The sequence below is a fragment of the Kryptolebias marmoratus genome, linkage group LG21 (genome assembly GCF_001649575.2).
Source record: "Kryptolebias marmoratus isolate JLee-2015 linkage group LG21, ASM164957v2, whole genome shotgun sequence".
NCBI classification, from domain to species: Eukaryota; Metazoa; Chordata; class Actinopteri; order Cyprinodontiformes; family Rivulidae; genus Kryptolebias; species Kryptolebias marmoratus.
This window is the reverse complement of record NC_051450.1, coordinates 2,710,643-2,732,523: the sequence shown is the minus strand read 5'-3', so window position 1 is coordinate 2,732,523 and position 21,881 is coordinate 2,710,643. Positions and strand designations below refer to the sequence as shown.

Below are 21,881 nucleotides of genomic sequence, written 5' to 3'. Positions count from 1 at the left end.
AGTGTATTTTTACCAGGTTGGGAGTAAACATTTCCTACATGGTGCTCCTGTATTCATCAATAGAGCTCTGAAAGAGGCCAGGTATCTCTGAGGTGGTCCCTCTGAGGCGTTCTGCTTTCAGCCCTGTGGGTTCTGGCTGATCCTGCTCTCTGTGAAGCAGCAAAGCTGACGTGGCTGCAGTTATTTAGCATTCTGTTTTCACTGGAAACATTCAACTTTAGATTTCAGGACAGATATGGTTTTATAGTAAACCACATTGGCAAACAGAAGATTATAAATATACACAGATGCAAATTTATTCTGAGAAACCCAAACACATCTACACACAAACATGCAGAATTCAATTAAAGCGTGTGCATAAAACATGTTTCAAACTTCTAAACAGCTCTGTTTTTAAATGTTTCTTGTAGCCAGGAGCTACTTCACAACATTTCTGCTGGTTTTCTGCTTCATAACCGATTAGCTGTGCAGCTAAATTTAAGCTCCTACTGGCTGTGACAGTCCACAAAAACCTTGTCTGCTTTCTCTGCCCAGCTGTCTGGCATTTATCTACACTTGTGGACACCCACACACACAAACACACACCATCTTCTCTGTTCTCACCGATTTGATCAGGTTTTGTAATGAAAGTTGACAAGACAAGATGAACACACAATGTCTAAAGCAGGAATATATTATCATGTTGAGATTTTACTTCTAATAACATTGCTAAAATTCATAAAAAACTAGTTCTTTATGTAAGTTTTTCATTGTTTTCTCTTGCATATTGTAGTGTATTTTACACGTTTTGGTCAGGTGTGGGGTATACATTTGCTTCAAAAGCTTCCAAGGGAAAAAAAATTCAAAGTTCTCCACATGGGATTGTAAAACCTTTCAGCACTTCAGTGGCAGCATGTATCAGGCTCACATTTTATCTTTTTATACCACCACACACTGCAATTCCTCAGCAGGTCACCTGCTTTATTGTTCCTCTAAAACACACATTCTCAGTTTAAAGTGGGGTCAGAAACCACACAAGTCATTTCTGGTCATTTTTTTCTTTTTGAATTTTATATATTGTCCCATTTTCTGTACTAACCAAATTGAAGAACATATTGTGTTACACTGGCTTTTTTGACAGTCTTACTTTGGAAAACCTACTTTAAATCATGCTCAGCTGAAATGATGAGGCTGAAGTCAGCAACTACAGTGGATTGCAATGACTCTGTTTTTGTCTAAAAAGTTTATTTTCAAGTTCCAGCTGGGAAAAAAAGGAACAGACAGAGAGAAGATTATGTTTACCTGTGTAAATTTAAAGGTTGCAAAGTTTGACATAGAGTTTAACATCTAAAAATGGGAGTTAATGCTGACAGTAAACTGTGGCTTAGCTATAGCTTGTATATGACACTTCTTTAGGCAAACAAACATTATTGATTTACATCTTATTAACACAGTACATACAGGCTGATATTGTGTTTGAAGTTCCAATGTTCTACAATTTCCTAGGAAGTAGTAGTAGGAAATTTGACAGGAATCGATTAATCAAAGCCTTCTAAGAAAAAGGTTCACCCACAGTTTTTAAATCCAACTGAGCCTCATCTGTTAGGGATCTGTTGTATTGTCTAGAGCCACAGGTTAGTGTGTCAACTTATTTGGATTTGGACTTCTTGCCTCCAGAACCCACCATGGAAAAGCAGAAGAAAATAGATAAATGGAAAAGTTGGATGTCACTTAAACACATTCCAGTAGTAGATTCTGGAGCCATTCTTCTTGAAAGCCACACGCACACAGTCATCATCATTACAGCATGCCACCTACTCCACAGTTTTGTAGTCCAGTTCTGACGCTCACATGCTCAAAGTAGGCACATTGTTGGTGGACACTGCTCAACATGAATACTCTCATCACTCTGCAGAGACGCAGTCCCAAACACAACAAAGTATTCAACCATTGGGTGGAGTTAAATCCTCACAAACTGCTTCTGTGTTTTCACACCTTTTTAAACAAGATACTGACAAGACTTTTTAAAATCACATTTTTATGACTAATATGTTTTAAGTCAAACCTCCATCTCTTTGTCAGTGTCTCTTCCCTGCCTTCCGATCATGTTGTTGTCTGGGCCTTAACTCTTGGCCTGAAGACAGCTCGTGGTGCCTAAGACACGCGAGTAAAACTGCCTCAGGTCCAAAAGTTCTGGGAAAACCATTATCCACAACTCCCACCCGATCCCCTACTCGACAGCTTCACAGCACACCAGCTAACTGATTTCATCTGTTCTTGTTGGGTCGGGAATAAAGGTCTATAAGGACTGACGTCATCACACAGACAGACCACAGCAGGTCCAGATAGTGTTTCTATTATTAATCTGTGAGGTGGACAGTCATGCGTTTTCTTCTGTAAAACATGTCTTAACCGGTCAGGACCGACTCTTTGCAGGTTTAAAGTACAACTATATTAGTAATTCAGTGTTTACACTATTTTACCAGACTCTGAACATATTTCAGAACTACTTAAATATGGTCAGATGGTTCTGATGCTAATGTATCCATGGTTAATGTTTATGTTTTACTTTAGTTACAAATTACTTGCTTTATCCTGTAATTTTCTGTTGTAACAAAACATTCTTCACTGCAACAATTAAACATTCAAATATGTAAACTGAGCAGCATTTACAACTATGTTGTTGTTCCAGTTTAACAAAACCAGCTGGAGTTCTGCAAGTGTTAGTGGCTTCAGCCAAAATAAATCATTATTCATTCTGATATGATAGGGATTCTGTGTTTCTCACTGTGAATGGCTTAGAAGATCCTTTGTCATCTTTACTTGATACAATTTTGGTGTTTTTTCTTGTCTCTCTCAATCTGTCGATGGTTGGAGGCTTCACAAAGACAATGAAGGGTTTGAATTCAGCTGTCCGCAGATGTTTCAATGTCTGCAAAGGACAGAAAACAAAAAAAGAGAGATTAGCTTTTTTTTTTTTCACAAAGATATAACTAGAAGGATAAACAAATACACTGAACATTTCAGATCGTCACAGATGACTATTAAACCTCAAGGAATAAAGAAAAGTCAATCTGCACAAAAAACTATTACAGTTGTTTTCCTCAAAACAGTTTGTTTCAACAGTGTTATATTCACCATAAAAAATGAGTATTTGTCACAGAAACATTTTTATTACAGGTGAAACAATTTAAAAACAGAATCTGAAATCATTTTTAATACACTGTTCAAAAAAAATAAAGGGAACACTCAAATAACATCCTAGATCTGAATGAATGAAATATTCTCATTGAATACTTTGTTCTGTACAAAGTTGAATGTGCTGACAACAAAAACACAAAAATCATCAATGGAAATCAAATTTATTAACCAATAGAGGCTTGGATTTGGAGTCACACACAAAATTAAAGTAGAAAAACACACTACAGGCTGATCCAATTTTCATGTAATGTCCTTAAAACACGTCACAATGAGGCTCAGTGTTGTGTGTGGCCTCCATGTGCCTGTATGACCTCCCTACAATGCCTGGGCGTGCTCCTGATGAGGTGGAGGATGGTCTCCTGAGGGATCTCCTCCCAGACCTGGACTAAAGCCTCCGCCAACTCCTGGACAGTCTGTGGTGCAACGTGACGTTGGTGGATGGAGCGAGACATGATGTCCCAGATGTGCTCAATCAGATTCAGGTCTGGAGAACGAGCGGGCCAGTCCATAGCTGCAATGCCTTCATCTTGTAGGAACTGCTGACACACTTCAGCCACACGAGGACTAGCATTGTCCTGTATGAGGAGGAACCCAGGGCCAACCGCACCGGCATATGGTCTCACAGGGGGTCTGAGGATCTCATCTCAGTACCTAATGGCAGTCATGCTACCTCTGGTGAGCACATGGAGGGCTGTGTGGCCCTCCAAAGAAATGCCACCCCACACCATTACTGACCCACTGCCAAACCGGTCATGCTGAAGGATGTTGCAGGCAGCAGATGTCTCTCCACGGCGTCTCCAGACTCTGTCACGTCTGTCACATGTGCTCAGTGTGAACCTGCTTTCATCTGTGAAGAGCACAGGGCGCCAGTGGCGAATCTGCCAATCCTGGTGTTCTCTGGGAAATGCCAAGCATCCTGCACGGAGTTGGGCTGTGAACACAACACCCATCTGTGGACTTCAGGCCCTCATACCATCCTCATGGAGTCAGTTTCTAACCGTTTGTGCAGACACATGCACATTTGTGGCCTGCTGGAGGTCATTCTGCAGGGCTCTGGCAGTGCTCCTCCTGATCCTCCTTGCACAAAGGTGGAGGTAGCGGTCCTGCTGCTGGGTTGTTGCCCTCCTACGGCCTCCTCCACGTCTCCTGGTGTACTGGTCTGTCTCCTGGTAGCGCCTCCAGCCTACAGCTAACCACTCCTTTATTGAGTGTATCTTGCTAATTGCCAATAATTTCCACCTGTTGTCTATTCCATTTGCACAACAGCATGTGAAATTGACTGCCAAACAGTGTTGCTTCCTAAGTAGACAGTTTGATTTAACACAAAAAACTTTATTTCTTTATCTTCACTTTGTCTTATTTTATTGTAAAAAATGTTTTTGAATGAAGAAAGAGTTTAAATGAGGAGAAACACAACATTTTTAAACCATAACCTTATTAATGCCTGACTGTAGATGTGCCATTCGAAAGGTTAGAAGACTCCTGTCAGTGCATCTCTACTCTCAGAGGGGTCTGGGGTGGTTAGTGGCACAGTTTGACTATATTCTGTTCTGTAAATTGACAGTGTGTCTAAATCCTCTGCTCCCCTTCAAAAGAGGTGAGCAGAGGAACCCCAGAAGAGAAGCAGATTTAGTTCTTTGGAGGCCCAAGGCAAAGCAAAGGCATGGGGCCCTCTCCACCTGTATTCTTTGTTAATATTTGTTAATTCCATATTTATCTGAGATCTACTTATTGAGATCTAACTCAGAGGTTTGTTGGAGCTTGAAACTGACCTTTCAGTCAAATATGATCACCACCACTAAGGACACAGAAGCTAACAGGAAGTCTTCAAATAGAAAAAATTAACAATAATTTCTTGTTGAAAATGACCCTGACATAAACCTACTTTGATAAATCAGAAAACAACCAAGAATTATAGGAAAGCCTGAGAAGCAGAAAATTGGCCCCTCAGTGAGATGGAGGCCAAAAGGGATGGCTGAAAATAGAAAAAGGTGAGGGATGTCAAGTTGGAGGGAAAGACTTAGATGAAGGAGAAATGTTTATATTACTCACGTGAGGCTTGACATCTATCAGGCACACTTTGTTCTTGGAGAGGACGGAGCGGACGGAGTCCAAATTTGTACCGTAAAAATTTCCTTTGTATTCACCAAACTCAATAAACCTGAGAGGTGAGAGGAAAAGAAGGGAGATGAGCTGACTGTACATCAGGACTGTACATCAGGAAAACGTATTTTCATTTTATTGTTGCATTTTGAATTTGTTGCAACATTATTATCCCATCAGAGATGCATTAAAATCTCATCCTAATCTGGTTGATTATGTCAGCACACATCTGAGATTTGTCTTAAACAAAATGAAAAACTTAACAAATCCACACAGACAGGAGGATTACTCTTTCAACCACTGACAGATGCAAACATATCATCAGAATTCAGAAAACAGACTTCTTTTTAATATAATCTTACTCCACTCATTCAATCAGTAACACCTGTTTGTTCCAGAAAGCCCACAAAGCTCCCAAACACCAAAACCTTCCTTGTTTTAACCCACAAGGTTTTCAGCTCAACAAGCAAATAAAAAAAAACTTTTCCACCAGATAATCTTCTCCCTGTCACACAGAACAGCCACAAGAAGATTCTTAGTTGGAAACAAGGTAAAAAAAGGAGAGTGTACCAACATGGAAAGAATTTGAAGCTAATAGGACTGTGTGGTCTGCACAGCCTGCTAAAGGCAAGTGGAGGACAGAATGGCTGCCTCTGTATGACTGCTGCCATGTAAAAGAAAGTTTTATGGTAATTGCCCGTGTAAGAAAGTTTTACTCAGCTTTTTTAATAGTGGTTTAAGTCTCAAACAAACCTCATATACAGTTATGAGAAATTCATTTACAAGCTTACAGTAGCCTTTGTTGAAAAAGTCCCACATTGGAGCATTTTGTGAGGTTTACTATCACAAGGAAACACATGCAGATTACAGTAAGGAATGCTAGCGTGGATTGGCTGTAATGAGAAAATAAATTGTTGCCATTTTGACACAGAACAGGGCTTGGAAAGGCTGCTCATGCTGAGCACTTGTTGTTGTGGCCTCTTATTTGTGAGCTGAGCACACTGTTTCTGCTGTATGCAATGAGGCAAAATACAAACATGTTCATCACACTCCTGCTCAGCTGTGCTGCCTTTTAATTTCAGTGTGGACTGTTCCACTCATCCACCCCACATCACAGCTCAGCCACTCATGCCTCAGACTCGGTGAAAAACATTGCATGCCTCAACCTCCACCGCAACATGTCCTAAATATACTGTTCTCCTCTCCCCACCCTCTACTCCTGCTCTCTCCCTGCTGCAACCCTTTATCTGCACTCACTACCACAGGCTTCACTTCACGTCACCCACCATATGGGTGTGTGTTGTCATGAATAAATGTTCTGCATGTGGACCCTACAGTGCAACTTTTCCTTTGTGTGAGACCTGTAGAAAGGCATCAATCATTCTCAAGATTAGAACTTGCATTTCAATTCACTGCCCACAAATGTGGAGGCAGGCCGTGGTGAGGCTGCTTTCACAGAGGGCACCCAGGCAAGGATGAAGTACAGACAGGAGACCCTGGGGTCACTGTCTGGAGATTTGTTACCAACAAAGGGCCTGGCTCTGGGGCCACTGACTGGAGATCTGTTACCAGAACAGGATCTGGCCCTGTCATCACCAGCTCAGACTCAGTAACAGAGACATGCAGACAGTAGAGAGGAGGTCAGGTTTTAACAGCAACAGGCTGCTGCACTCTGCCTCCAGTGGTTAAATAAAAGACAGCAACTGGAATTGTTAGTTTTATTATTTAATTATTTAAATATGTGTTAATATGTGAATAATGTAAGAAATTATTTTATGACTCCATGTTCTTCATCAAGCAAAAGGGCCGATAGAGCCAATCCCAACTGCAATCAGACGAGGAAGGCACAGGTGACCGCTCTATCATGCAGGGTGAACACACACTCACAAAGTGCAAAACCTTTAAGGGTTTTTTTTTTTTAATTCATTTTACTTTTTTGCAGAAAATACTTAAAGGTAACAAAAAATATATATATATTTTTTCATATCTCATGCTTTTATGATTAATTACTGACTTTGCGTTCATATTTCCTAAAATTAGTTAAAAATAAAATGGGTGATTTGCAAATGTTTATTTAATGAAAGCCTCATTCCAGCTTTGAAAAGGTTACAAGGAAGTACACACACTGACAAAACAGTTAAAACACCCAGACAGAGTGGTGAAAATGAAATGAAATGAAGCTGCGCATGCTGAAAGATCATGTAACTGTATTTCAATAATTACAGTATTAGGAGAAATGGATAACAGAGTTGGCAGTACAGGACCACTGCTTGTCTCATGTCAGTAGAGCGTGGCACCACCTCATGCGTGGACACCACTTGTATCCTTTCCTGGAGCAAGTCGCCCCACAGCTGTTATAACTGACCTTCTAGATCTGGCAGATCTGCAGTGGGTCGGAGTTGATGAATGATCTGATTCCTCAAGCTTGATAAGGGCAATATCTGAACACTTGGCTGTCCATAGAAGACTTCAACAATACGTAAGCAGTCCATAGATACACATGCCACATATGGACAAATGTTGTCTTGTTAAAAAGGTGTACTAGAGACATGACTCTGGAGGGTTAAGACATACCGACACAAGATGTCACTGAAGTACTGCTGGGCCATAATTTTCCCCCAAACCACTACCAGACCTGAAGTCCGATCCTATGGCTCTCCACAACATGATGCCAGGAGTAACAACAGTGTGACTCACCTCAACAATGACAGGTCCTTTACCCTCAGCACCACCACACACTCAGTGGTCATTTGTTGCAAGGCAGAACTTAGCTTTCTCACTAAACATGATACAGAGCCACTTGTCATCAGTCTGTGCTTCCTGGTTACATCACCACTCCACAGCCATCTGTGTTCTGGCACAACCTACACAATCTTCATGACTTGTGGGCACCATCATGTAAAAGGCATCATGTTGGTTCTAGCTTTGGGCCACTTTTACATCTACAAGCCCCACATGTTGCAGAACTAAACAATATGACACTCATGCAACCCACAAAGACACCCCATCAAACACTGCCATGTAATGTGTCTATGTGTCTGTGATTAGATAACTTAATTTACTGTTTTGACTAACTGTCAGATGCCCCAGCAACCACTTATGCTTTCTAGTGCCTGTCGTAGACATGCCAGCTTGGTGCAAACTTACCTATACCCATACATCATTACTGGTCTGCATGTGGACGAAGGAAAAGAGACTTCTGACTAACACTAGCAAAGGTTTTCTGGTAACAGTGAACAGATCAGGTTTCAGTGTAACACACAACATTCAAGCTGATTTTCTTTGTGTGCACATTTAATGTATCAGATCATCCATTGTTCAGAAAACGCAGCAGAGGCAGGTTGTGCATTTAATATTGTCATGACCTTCCACATAAAGTTAATTGAACATTCAAATCTGTGCAGTGTTTTTTTGTTGTTGTTGTTTTTTTTCCTTCACGATTTTCATTTTTTCTTTGCTTGAGCCCATCATACATGTACGTACTTGTTGTTGTGGATGTCAGCCTCAAAGAGATGTTTAGAGATGAAGTGGTACTCCACACCTTCGGTCTCATGTGTCTTCTTAGCTCGACTTGTGTCTGGGAGAGACAGAAAGGACAAAAACAGAGGGAGGAGTGATTAACTAAAACTCAGACTGTGTGACTCTCTGTTAGAGAAGAAACTGTTCGGAGCTCTTTAATAGCACTGGAAGCCTGAATATATGCATTATAGACCGTGCCAAGTCTCGTATATATTAGTGTGCAGTATCAGTATAAAATAAAAAACCTGCAGTTCTGCAGCTTGGACATGGATCAGAGGTTTACAGTGTTTCAGTAAACTTGTCTCTTGTAATGTTGCAGCAATGTCTGTAAAAGCAGGAGCTGTAGCTACAAATATCAAAGGCTGGATGGTAACTTAGTTTAGGAGCTCTCATTAAGGCTCCAAAAGCATTGCTGTAAAATGGGTGGTAAAGGACAGTACATGGAGGGGACATGAGCAGGCAAACCTGCTGAATCTGTCAGGGGTCAGAGGGTCAACTCACACTCTGACTTAGATTAGATGGTCAGAGGGGAGAAGTTTACAACATGCCTCTCCCAAACATACTATTAAACTTTTATCACCTGCAGACAAAACTGCCAAGTTCTGTTTCACTCTCCTCTGAGCCCTTCACCTCAGCAGTGTGTTCAAGGTGTTTTGTTCAGGTTAAGCCTTTTTAATGGACTGCTGCTTTAAAAGCCTTGTCTGATCTACAACACTGATGGAAAAGCAGCAGAGTGATTTATTAACCAAACTGTCAGAGAAAGCATTGAAGAAGATCATCGGCTTTGTGTCATCAGCCCCAAGCAGCAGAAGCAGCTGCTTAGAGTTTTGATGAGATAAACTTATGCATCTCATTCAGAAATCTGTACAGCTCTCTCCTAACAGCCTTTATGTAGTCGAACTAGCCGCATCAACCATGTTTTATTTTAGCATCTGCTTTGTGGCACAGAAAATAAAAACAGTGCAGCAAAAGAATGTGAATCCACTCGTTCACAAATCATGGAAAAAATGTGTCAACTTGAATTAGGATCAAAATGTTTAACCCCCAACTTTAAGGACTTATTGCAGCACTTCTTGTATTAGATGGCCGGTTTACGTTTTACAGCGACAAGCAAAGAAAAGAGAGAAAAACTGAAGCTACAAGCCTGCGGTCCACCAAACTCTGGCTTTCTAATTAACTAAACAGGCGAACGCTTTTGGGCTTCATCCTAAACAGTGCTGTGAGTTGAACACATCCATGTGTCCCCTGGCAGCATTCACACATTAAATAAGGAGAGATGAGACACTTTTTGTACCTCTTTCTTCTCAGTGAGAGCCAGGACTTGTGTCGTACGTCGTTTATATAAGTCTGACTCAGACTGTCTGGGCTGTATTAAACAACATTACAGGCTACATTTGAGAGCAATTAACAGGATTTGTGGGGAAAAATGGGCCTCTTCAACATGATTTTAATACCAGGAACATTTTCAGTGACTTTGACTGGGATACCTCCATCATGTCACTCTGCATGTAACAAACACAGTAATTAATATCAGAAGTCCTAAGATTTTCTTTAAACTCATGTTGCAGTTTCCCTACAAGCACAAGATGGTGACCATGTAATTAATACTGCCATTGCCCTGCACAAATGTACAAACCAGGAATATTTATTTGTTCCAACATGTTGGTTTTGGGATGTCTCAGAGCTACAACAAAAACTACTGGCTGCAACACAGCTGGATGGTGTTCAGAAATATGGCAAATGGTTGGGTCCTTAAAAGGAAAAAGGAGATGACGAAGAAGAGAAAAGAGATGGAATAAGACAAAAAAGAGTGACAAATAAACTAGAAAAGTGAAAAGAGTTTCATGCACAATGTGCTGTATTTTTACATCTTAGCAAAAAAAAAAAAAAAAAAGAAAGCTGTCCGATGTCCCATCAAGCTCATCGATGAGAAAGCAGCACATTATGAATGCCAGAAAATAACTAAAATAAGCTGCAGACCTACTGAGGTCCCTCAGGTTTGGAAAAAGGTCTGCACATCCACAATAAAAAAACATACACAGTTAGAAAAGAACAGAATCTGTGACAAAGGGCAACCTTGTTGGAATCCAACTCTCACCGGAAATGAGCCCGACTTACTACCGGCAATGTGGACCAACCTCTGACACCAGTCATATAGGAACCTAACAGCCCGTATCAAAGGGCCCGGTACCCCATACTCCTGGACTACCTCCCACAGGATTCCCCGAGGGACACGGTCGAACGCCTTCTCCAAGTCCATAAAATACATGTAGACTGGTTGGGCGAACTCCCATGCACCCTCAAGGACGCTGCTGAGGGTATAGAGCTGGTCCAGTGTTCCAGGGCCAGGACGAAAACCACACTGCTCTTTCCTGATTCTAGTCATAACGTTTATGGACAGAATTTCTAGGCGCAGCCAAGGTGTTGAGGGGATCTGTTTTGGTGGCCTTAGGATCGCATCTCTGCTTTTTGCAGATGATGTGGTCCTATTGGCTTCATCAGACCGTGATCTACAGCTCTCACTGGAGCGGTTCACAGCCGAGTGTGAAACGGCCGGGATGAGGATCAGTGCCTCCAAATCCGAGGCCATGGTCTTGAGCCGGAAAAGGCTGGAGTGCCTTCTCCGGATCGGGGAGGATGTCCTGCCCCAAGTGGAGGAGTTTAAGTATCTCGGGGTCTTGTTCAAAAATAAGGGAAAAATGGAGCGGGAGATCAACAGGTGGATTGGTGCAACGTCTGCAGTGAAGCGGGCGCTGTACCGATCTGTCGTGGTGAAGAGAGAGCTGAGCCAAAAAGCGAAGCTCTCGATTTACCGGTCGATCTACGTTCCTACCCTCATCTAGTTTCCTCCGCAGGGTGTCTGGGCTCTCCCTTAGAGATAGGGTGAGAAGCTCAGTCATCTGGGAGGGACGCAGAGTAGAGCTGCTGCTCCTCCACATCGAGAGGAGCCAGTTGAGGTGGCTCGGGCATCTGGTGAGGATGCCTCCTGGACGCCTCCCTGGTGAGGTGTTCGGTCACGTCCCACCGGGAGGAGGCCCCGGGGAAGGTCCAGGACACACTGGAGGGACTATGTTTCTCGGCTGGCCTGGGAACGCCTTGGGATTCCCCCGGAGGATCTGGCCCAAGTGGCTGGGGAGAGGGAAGTCTGGGTCTCCCTGCTTAGGCTGCTACCCCCGCGACCCGACCCCGGATAAGCGGAAGAGAATGGATAGATGGATGGTTAGAAAAGAACAGAAGAACCTACTGTAAGAAATTCAGCTAATGTTGCATGCAAGCTCAGACTCTTACACACACACACACACACTTACCCACACACCAATTTTTTAACCAATTTTAGTGAGTCAACTGGAGTTAACTTACGTGGGATGGTCACACTGTAGTGCTGCGGGTCAGAGATCAACAGTTTCCTCTTAAGTTCATTCAAACCGACACCTGTGGGTCCTACACCAAACAGACAGAAAACATGAAAATCTTTTGCTGATTGTGACCAATTGGAACTGAAAAGTGTGATTTCTTTTATATAAAAAACAAACTTCAGAATCAGTAAACTCTCAGCTGGAATGAGATAAAAGAACAAAACACTTTGATACGTTACAGGAGGAAAAACATAAATGGAACTAATAAACTGACTGATGAATGCTCTGCAGGATCCTAAGGTTGTTTATGTGGCCCGACAGTTACATTTGTTAAAGGTCCAATCTCATTTGTTCCTGTGCTTTTTCTAGAAACTTGTAATATATATATATATATATATATAAATAATACAACTTAATAAAAAACAATTTACATACTAGATAAAACTAGATGAAAATACACAACTCGCACATACCATCTTATTGCAAATTTATCAAAAATACATACATAGCAAACATATTCAAAAGTCCAAAACTGTATAGTTATTTCCAGTGACATCTCTTCATTTTTATTCCTGCTTGTGTAAATTTTACAGTTTATTCATAGTAAATGATAAACACAGCCTCTTAAACCATCTTTGCAGGTATAACTTGAAGTAATCCTCTTCTAGAGGACCTTTAAGACTTTAATTTTTGTAAAGGAATTTTGGCTTGCATTTGACAGAACCAAGAAGAGCAATGCATAAACTAATGCTCTAATGTACTGCTACAGCAATTACATAAGGCTGAGATCTAAAAAGTGGCTTATTGCAACACTGATTCAAGTCAAGTCAAATTTATTTATATAGCACTTTTTAGCAACAATGCAGTTCAAAGTGCTTTACAACTAGAAAACACAAAAATACAAAGTCAAAACACACACAACAATGTCTAAAATATGAGCTAGGATAATCTTAATGAAATCTAAGATAATCTAAATAAAATCATGAAAACACACAACAATATAAAGTTAAATCTAAGCTAAACTAAAGGTACCAGAAGGCTAACTAAGAGTACCGAAGGTCAGCTAAGAGTTAAAAACATTTCTTTTCTTTTCCAGCCATTCTGATGTAGATTTGCTGATGTATTTTGGGGGGATCATTGTCCTGTTGTATCATGACAATTTAGCTTTTGAATAGATGGCCTCTGATTTAAGAATAACTTTGTGTACACTGGAGTTCATGGCTGACTCAAGAAATGCAAACTGCTTCATTTTTTTCATAGTTGAATACTTTACTCAAGATTGTTTGGTTATTATTTGATTATTCTTTTAACACTTCTGAATCTGATTGGCTACAAAATTTGTTTTTTTTCTTTTACAATCAATGCTGATGTCCTTCTTCATTGGAAATGTGCTAACACAAACCCAAGCACTTTAGAGCAGCAAATGACTCAAAGTTCTATTTTTATTGAGACGCTTACATTTGCTGATGATTAGTTTATCAAAAGCATTTCACTAACAGTATCTGTATGGAATGTGACTAATAAACGTGGGAATGAGTGTAAGGGGCATTATGGGCATTCTGGTTAACATATCAAAAATCATAAGCTGAAACACAAACAGCAATTAATCTTGGCTGGAGAGAAGTTTTCAGTAAAAGAAAATAGTCTGAGGAACTAAGGAGCTGAGAGGTAAGCTGATTTATTAAGACAAGGAAATGAAGTTCATTTGAATTAGTTTCAGTAGAATGGGAGGAATGCCGCGGTGCTGTCTGAACAAGGCTCTGGACCAATGTTGTTGTAGGTGTTGAAGGTGGCAGAGCGTGGTAATAGAGGGTCTTTATGATCACTATCACGGCAGTGCAGACAGTCCCACCCAGCAGGCCACAAACCTCAACTTTGGCTAGAATCCCTGCTTATTGGGCCTCTGGCACCAGAGAACAACACAGTCGTGTGTTCAGCTCCTGGTATGACTAACGACTGTGATTCTTTATACTCGGAAAACTGAAACTTGTGATATTGATGATGTGTGGCAGCAGAACTTCTTCAGAATACCTAAGATGGTGATTAAAACTTATCCCAACAGAACCACACCACTTTATTTGTAAGGCACTTAAAAACAACATAACAGCTGACCAAAGTGCTGTACAAAACAGTGTAAAAGAGAAAAGAAACAACAACAAAAACGAAGCTTCAGAAAATTATTTGAATAGTACAAGTTAAAAAGGGAAAGATTAGGACATAGATGATAACTCACTCTGGGTTGAAAACCAAGGTAAAAAAGTGTGTTTTTAAACAACTTTAAAAAACAGCCAGAGATGGCGCCTGCCTGACCTGCAGTGGCAACTCATTCCATGCTTTAGGAGCCAGAACTGCAGTCTCCTGTGGATTTATAAAATGTCTTCGGGACAGTCAAGAACATCTGGTCAGCCAATCTAAGAGCACGTGATGGCAGGTAGGAGTGAAGCAGCTCAGACAAATACGAAGGGGCAAGACCATTAAGAGACTTAAAAATAAATAATAGAGTTTTTAAACAGATTTGAAACTGAACAGGAAGCCAGTGAAATGAGGCTAAAACCAGAGTCATGTGCTCTCGTTTGTTTGTGCCAGTTAAAAACTGTGCGGCAGCATTCTGTACCAGCTGTAGATGAAAGATGGAGGCCTGGCTAACTCCAATCAAAAATAAATTACAGTAATCCAAACGTGCCATAATAAATGCATGGATCAAAGTCTCCAGGTGTTGTCTAGATAAGAGGGGACAAAAAGGAAAAAAAGGAAAAAAGAAGGGACACACCAAGCGTGACCTCAATCTTTTCTTCATTAAAATTCAAGAAATTCAGTGCCAACCATCCCCTGATGTCAACGAGACAGTTAAGGAGAGGCTAAACAGAAACACTATATTTAAGAGGGAAATAGACTTGACAGTCACCTGCAGATAAATTAAACTGAAACCACCACAGGTCTTTCACAACCACAAGGAATGGGCTGTTTCACCATCTGACCTTAACATTTCTTTATGAATTGTTTGTTTTTAACAACACTCAAATACAACAGCATCATTATAAATCTGAACACTGTAATAAAAAATAAAAAATAAAAAAAACTTTTACACTTTTTCTGGACTCAGCTGCAGCATTTCCATTGTGTTTGTGTTTCTCTCTCCCTGCAGATTGCTTCACCACTAAAAGTGTCAGACTTCATTACCACTCTCATTAGAGAAGCTGCCTCTCATACTGAGAGCTTAATAACTTCCAGGCCAAACAAGGAGCACATCTCATTCAGTCTGTGCAGAACAGGCCGAGGCCAGGCCTGACGAGGCCCGTCTTGGAGCCCCCGAGCATCGACCCAGCCTCAAAGCTCTCCCCATTCAGACCCGGCAACATTACAGCTGCTGGCTCCACCGCTCTCACATTTAGAGGATGGCAACAGAAACATGTGGCAATTGCAGTTCATTTACAATGCAGCTTTTCAACAAGGAGACCCTTTAATGAAGAGTTCCAACTTTATATGTTTGGCTACACGGTGGATAAATATTCACTCATGACATTATTTAAGGCAAAACCCCAAATTAAAAACTTTCAGTCCATCAGAAGCCTACTGTGAGTTCATTGAGTCAAGTTACAGGGAAATGTGGAAATACACGCTGAATTTTGTCAGGTTAAATAATCAGATTTCTTTCCAAACCTTCAGCGGTCAGCTCAAACTATGCATACAGTATGTTCAAATTTTTTTTTTTTTGGCTGTCGGTTCTGAAGGTACAAAACCCCAGATAAGCATCTTGGTTTGTTTTTGAAATGGATCTCAGACTTCATTTATCCAGAGCTCCATTTAAGTCTGAGAGGTAGGCGGCAGGTCATTCATTAGTGCTACTTTGGACACGTTCATTGACATTAATGAAGAAACGCCTTCAGGCATTAGTGAAAAACTAAAAAAGACAGAAATGTTTGATACAAAAACAGTGTGCAGGAAATGTGCTGAGCTAAAAGAGAGGGGAAAATACAAAGCTAAAGCCAAGTCAGGCAATGACTGTTTTTATGTCTGCAGTTCCTTTAATAACACAAGTAATAAATAAGGAAGGACATCGGCTTAAAGATTATGAATTAAAGGTTGTAAAAATGATGCAATAGCAATTCAAGAGTTCATTCTCTAAGATCTTTGCTCATGTCCTTCCTCTTTGACATTGTGTTAATGAAATCTGTTACAATGTAAACATTTCAACAACTCATTGCTTTTGGAAAACTAAAAACACAGAAGCATAAAAGCAGAAGTCTTCAAAAGCATTAAACAGTATATTTATGTGTAGGGAAACGGCTGGATAATTGATTTTTATTATGATCCACTGCCGACAGGTGAAAGGGTGATAATGTTTTCGCCTGTATGTGTTTTTTTTCTTCCTTTTAGCAAAATATTACATGATCCACAAGATGGATTTTAATGAAACTCTCAGAAAGTAATCAACTGGAGTGGCATCTATAACTCAATAACTTTTGGAGTCAGAATGAGGAAAGACAGCCACTGCAGCCAACTATTCTCAGAAAATACAGAAATGTTTCAGAAATAATTGAAATAGCTATAATTTTTTCAGTTAGACATATTTCATCTGATTAACATTTAGAGTTAACGGCAGCTAATAGGTCTTAGCTAAACCAACAATGGCTATAAGTCAGTTATTTTGCAGATTTTGAGCTAAAACTAAGTGTGATTGTAGCTGAGACTCATCCCTAACACACACTCTAGATACTAACAGATCACGAGTTCTTTTAATATCGCACGACGTCGCACCTAATGTTATTGTCAAAGTTTGACTATAACTGCAATAATTTTATCATTTGGTAAATAAGATTTTAGTTTAGAAATTTGGTGTGAAATGAGGCATACAGGTGAAATGTATTCCTGACTTTAAAAACTATTTAGTTTCTGCATATATCAGCAACATTATCTTTCATTTCCTAGATCACAATTTGATATGTTCCAGGAAAATATGCACACGAAACAGATGTGGTCAATGGAAATCTGCTCTGCAATGCAGGCTTTTACTCCTGTCACAGACATAACAGGCTGATGGTATTTTATTTCTGTGGTGTGGGTTGTTGTTCCTTTAAATCTAACATGCAAATAGCTGTTTACTTGCTTTGGTTCTGGACTTCCAGCCTTGGATCAATACCATGTGCCTCGCATTTATGCATATTTGAAATCCTCTCAGACATTTGATTACCTTCCACTGCCAAAATTATTTTATAAAACTAAGAATTGTATCTTTAATAGTTGCTTAAATATACTTTAAATGATTTACTTTAAATTTTGAGAAAAAGAGCAGATGCTATGAGTGGAAAGAGTTTTTCTCAAGAGTTTACCAAATATGTCCTTGGACTGTAGAATATACGGTCATGTATCTGAAATAAGGAGAGCTGTTAGAGTTGTTTATGAAGAACAATCTTATAAATCTGGGGAGAAAAAGGACGGAGCGTAGAAAAACATAAAGCAGAGCTTTCCTCTGCCCTTCACTTCACTGTGTGTGAAATTGTCCACAGATTGTCGTCCAATTTATAGATATTATCTAAAAATATTTACATTAGTGTGACAGGTGGGAGAGGTTCAGTATCCTCCGTGGAAGGCTGCAGGAAAATGGGTCAGCTAATTAGCAACTAGCCTGTTGAAGTCCATGTTCTGTGTACCGAGACCCGGTCAATCAGGCTGGAGAACAACTCAGGCAAGAGGAACAAATAAATAAAAGAGAAACATTACTCACCTTATAGCCCAAAAAAGTTTCTAGTTTCTACTTATTTTTATATTATAGATATTTTTTTAAAATGCTGCTGAAGTATTTAAAATAAAAGTTCTGATTCCTGAAGAGCATCTCTAACCTTGATTAATGGAAGTAATACAGATAATGCTAATAAAGGTTTGAGGAATGGGTTGCTGCATTTTTGTCATAATCTTTAGTTTTAAACTTTAAAAAGGAAAATGAGGAGAAACCCAGACCCCCCTGATGCAGTTGGTCTTGAAAAATATATAAACCTTTACTGTTGCACCTGGCTTGGGATATAGTTCCACGATTTACTGGCAACACTTGTCTGCCAACCACAAATACATTATGAGAAACCACTAAGTTCATTTCAAGAGCTTGGCATGGTATAAAGGAGCTGAGGAACAACCATGGCTGTAGACAAGTGTTAACAATTTCGTTGTCTCAACAACTTTAAAGAACGCTGGGAGTGAGGTGCAGAAGGTGAAAGTGTTTAATGTGGCTGATTGATATGCGGTCTGAGCCATCTGTCCCACTGAGGGATACATGTATACATACTAGTGGTTTGGGGTTTAGTGATTTATAGTCTGAGAAATAGGATTTTTTAAAAAGTTAAAATACACAATCTTCAGCCCCCCTCTCCTCCTCCTCGCCTCATCACATTAAATGCTGACCTCTTTATGCTCTCCACGACCTACATGAACTATTAGAACATGGCTGGATCACAGCAAATTAGGAAAACCTCATTCAGTGTCAAGGTAATCATGATACTGCTAAAACTTCTTTTAATAACCGTTTTCTACATCCTCAAGAGCAGTGGCAGATGGTGGTGATATCTGTAGGGTGGGCTAACAGATGTATAATACAACTTTGCAGTTTGGATTTCAACAACAGAAGACTCCAATTTGAAATAAAGAAAACCTGCTATAAATTGACATTATGTTCTTTTTCAGCACAAAGATGACCTTAAAACAAACCACCACAAAAAAGCTCTGTCAGTTGTCCAATACTTCATTCCCTTCATTAAGACTTTCCGCTATAATCATTTGAGATGAATTTTTCCAGTCAAACAGTTTTGAATAACACTGCACCACACTCCTTGACACAATTAATAATCACACTGATAAGGTAAAATCAAACAAGACATGCAATATTGGAAAGTGCTTCTTTAAGAATCCTACCTTATTTAAAGAGAAACTTTTCTGGGATCCAAAAATGTTAATAACCACCTCGTTAAAGATCAGTTAGCTACACTTGCTGTTAGCCAGTCCTTTCACTAAAACCAGGTGACAGGAAAACTTTAAATATCCTTGGGTCTATCTGCTCCCAACCTCTTCACTTCCGGTTTGTCTCCCAAAGACATTAAGGAAAACGGGTGACAAATTAAATAATTTGCCTCGTTATCTTTATCTTGCTCACCATCGCACTTAGTCTATGATAAACCACGCCTACGAGGCACGTTATTGTACGTCCACCCTGATTGGCTGAAGCCTGAGACCGTGGGCTGACTCTGGGCTGAATTAAATTAGCCCAAATGAGCAGCAAACTGAGGGGGCGGGACAAGACAGCTGTCAATCATTATGTACCATTAGAGACATTAGATGATCGGGGTTGTGAAAAGTTAGCCCTTCGGAAAGACTTGGGGATTTTCTCGGGACTGTTTGACACCAGTTTTGTTGTAAATTTCACAAAATGTGATACAATATTTTAAGTTCCTGTTTATTAGGTATTTTAACATGTTTATTGTAAACACCAGGGAGGGCTTAGCCCAACTAGCCCACTGATACCAGCCGTCCCTGCTCGAGAGACACTCCTGTGTCCTCACCAAGCTCTATATGTCAGAAGCATGTTGCCACAACAATATTAGCACATACACCCAAGTTCACACCATGGCCTGGGCCCTGTCTTGGCTGGACTGTGTCTGGATGAAGATACATGGTGGAAGATCATGTCACGCTAGCAAAATGATATTGCCAAGGGTAATATATAATATGTGTGCTGGGTTTTTTCATAACCTTGTACAATCACGTCATGAGGTCAGTGCGACCATTGCTGCTTGAAATTCTTGATGATCAAGCCATGCTGGTGTGTGGCTGCTTCACTTTGTTGACATGCTGCTTTTGCTGCCACCACAATGATAAACCATGACCTCACTATGGTTGCTTTGTGCATGCTCAAAACCATAGTAGATCTATCGCACTATCAAAAGTAATGTAATTACGTAATTAAATTCCTAATGTGCCCCTGAAGACCTCACCAAGACCCTGCAAAGACCATCTACATTCTGTCTGACTTTTTATGACACAGCAGGATCATCGTTTAGTTTGAAGGAAGACTTTCAGTGACAGTTGGAGTGTAAGGTAAGCACTGGCATGACCAACAGGCATAAGCTGCAGCATTTATTTCATTTTTAGGCATTTATTTCCTCTACTCACCCACTAGGACCACCAGTCTGTGTTTAACTCCACTCTGTCGGCGGTAGAGGGCGACCTCCTCATACGTGGGCACGTCAGCCATGTCATACATTTCACTCTTCTTGGACTCGTACATGGACTTGTTGGTTTTCCTGTCTCTCCTGCTGAGACGAAAGCTTCGCCTGAAACCAGCTGAATTCAAAAAACAAAACAAAGGAAAAAAAAAACAACTGGTGAAACACATCCATCACACACTTAGAGTTGATACATGAAATGCTGGGATCAGCTGTGCATCTATAGGAGTGTGTAAACTCCTTTATGACCAAACTGAAGCTTGCAGCTGTGATAGAAGTAATGTCCTGGCAAACACTTTCACACAGCTTGATGTCCAAGATCTCATAGCTTTGTAGGGCTCAGTTTGATGACAGATATCTTTGCTTTAGGTGACAGAAAAGCAGGACAACTAACGGCCAACCAGTTTCTCTGGTTATTAAACTCCAAACACTTGTCTCATATTTTCCTCTGATGACTGTAATAGATACTGTATTTTTTCCAAGTCAAGTATAAGTTTATTCTTACATAGCACATTTAAAGACCCCATAGTTAATCAAAGTGCAGTACAAAGTACAACAATAGTAATTTAAAAAAATTAAGACCAACATACAAAGACTAACAGTGATAAAAAATAAGACATAACAAAAACATGAATTACCATCTAATTACCATTCACATAACTGAATGTTGAAAAAAGCTTGCCTAATAACTGGGTTAATTTATTTCTCAATTATAAAAGCAAAGTAAAAACTTAAACCAAGGTTTCTGTATGAGTATTAATGTCATATTAATTTAGGTCACTAGATTGTCCAAGTAAAGAACTTCTGTTTTGTTTTTGTTTTGATTACTGATGTTTATCTTTATTTATGATTGAAGACCTCTAAATTTTACAAGGTTTGAATAGCAGTATAGCTATTAGCTGAAACAGATAAATAGATCTGAAGATCATCAGCAAAACAATGAAAGGTGCTGTGCCTTCCAACAATGAACTCCCAGGAAACCCCTAAAACCAGAACAAAATGGGTCCTAAAACTGAGCCATGAGGAACACTAGAGTTAAGAAGGGTTACAGTTGCAGAATATGTCTGTAAAACGACAGAGAAACAATTTTAAGTACAGACCTCCCAAGGGCTGCACTTTTAATTCTAACACGAGGCCAAACATGAAAGTAGAAAATTCTTGTCTCAGATTTTTTTAACTACATTTCAATCAAGGTGCATCAACTCATAATGAATCACAATTAAAGAATGCTTTTTTGTTTGTTTGTTTAAACATAGATCTTTGCTAAAATATAATAAGCTAATAAGGTTGTCTGCAAAATTAAAGAAATGTCCTTCTACTTTTTTCCATCTCTTTTTTTTTGCATTTAAACTCTTGTTGCAATTGTATATGTAGATATATTTATACGGGTTATACGACTTGGGTTTAGATAAGTTTGAAAAAGTCATTCTACATGATTTATGTAGTGCTGATTATAATGTACTGAGTTCTGCAACATACTGATCCAGCCATGTGTAAGTTATGATCTTATAAT

The 21,881-nt window shown here is 39.9% G+C and overlaps 1 protein-coding gene across 1 annotated transcript in view; it reads right to left on the bottom strand.

Annotated features, from left to right (window-relative positions):
- mpp7a (membrane protein, palmitoylated 7a (MAGUK p55 subfamily member 7)) overlaps positions 1–21,881 on the bottom strand; it is a gene marked incomplete at its 5' end in the record, with an annotated part of 47,341 nt that overhangs the window by 3,119 nt on the left and 22,341 nt on the right. The window contains 4 exon segments of the mRNA XM_037973343.1: positions 2,768–2,911; positions 5,233–5,341; positions 8,767–8,860; positions 12,163–12,243. Of these exon segments, the coding sequence (XP_037829271.1) occupies positions 2,768–2,911; positions 5,233–5,341; positions 8,767–8,860; positions 12,163–12,243 (428 nt within the window).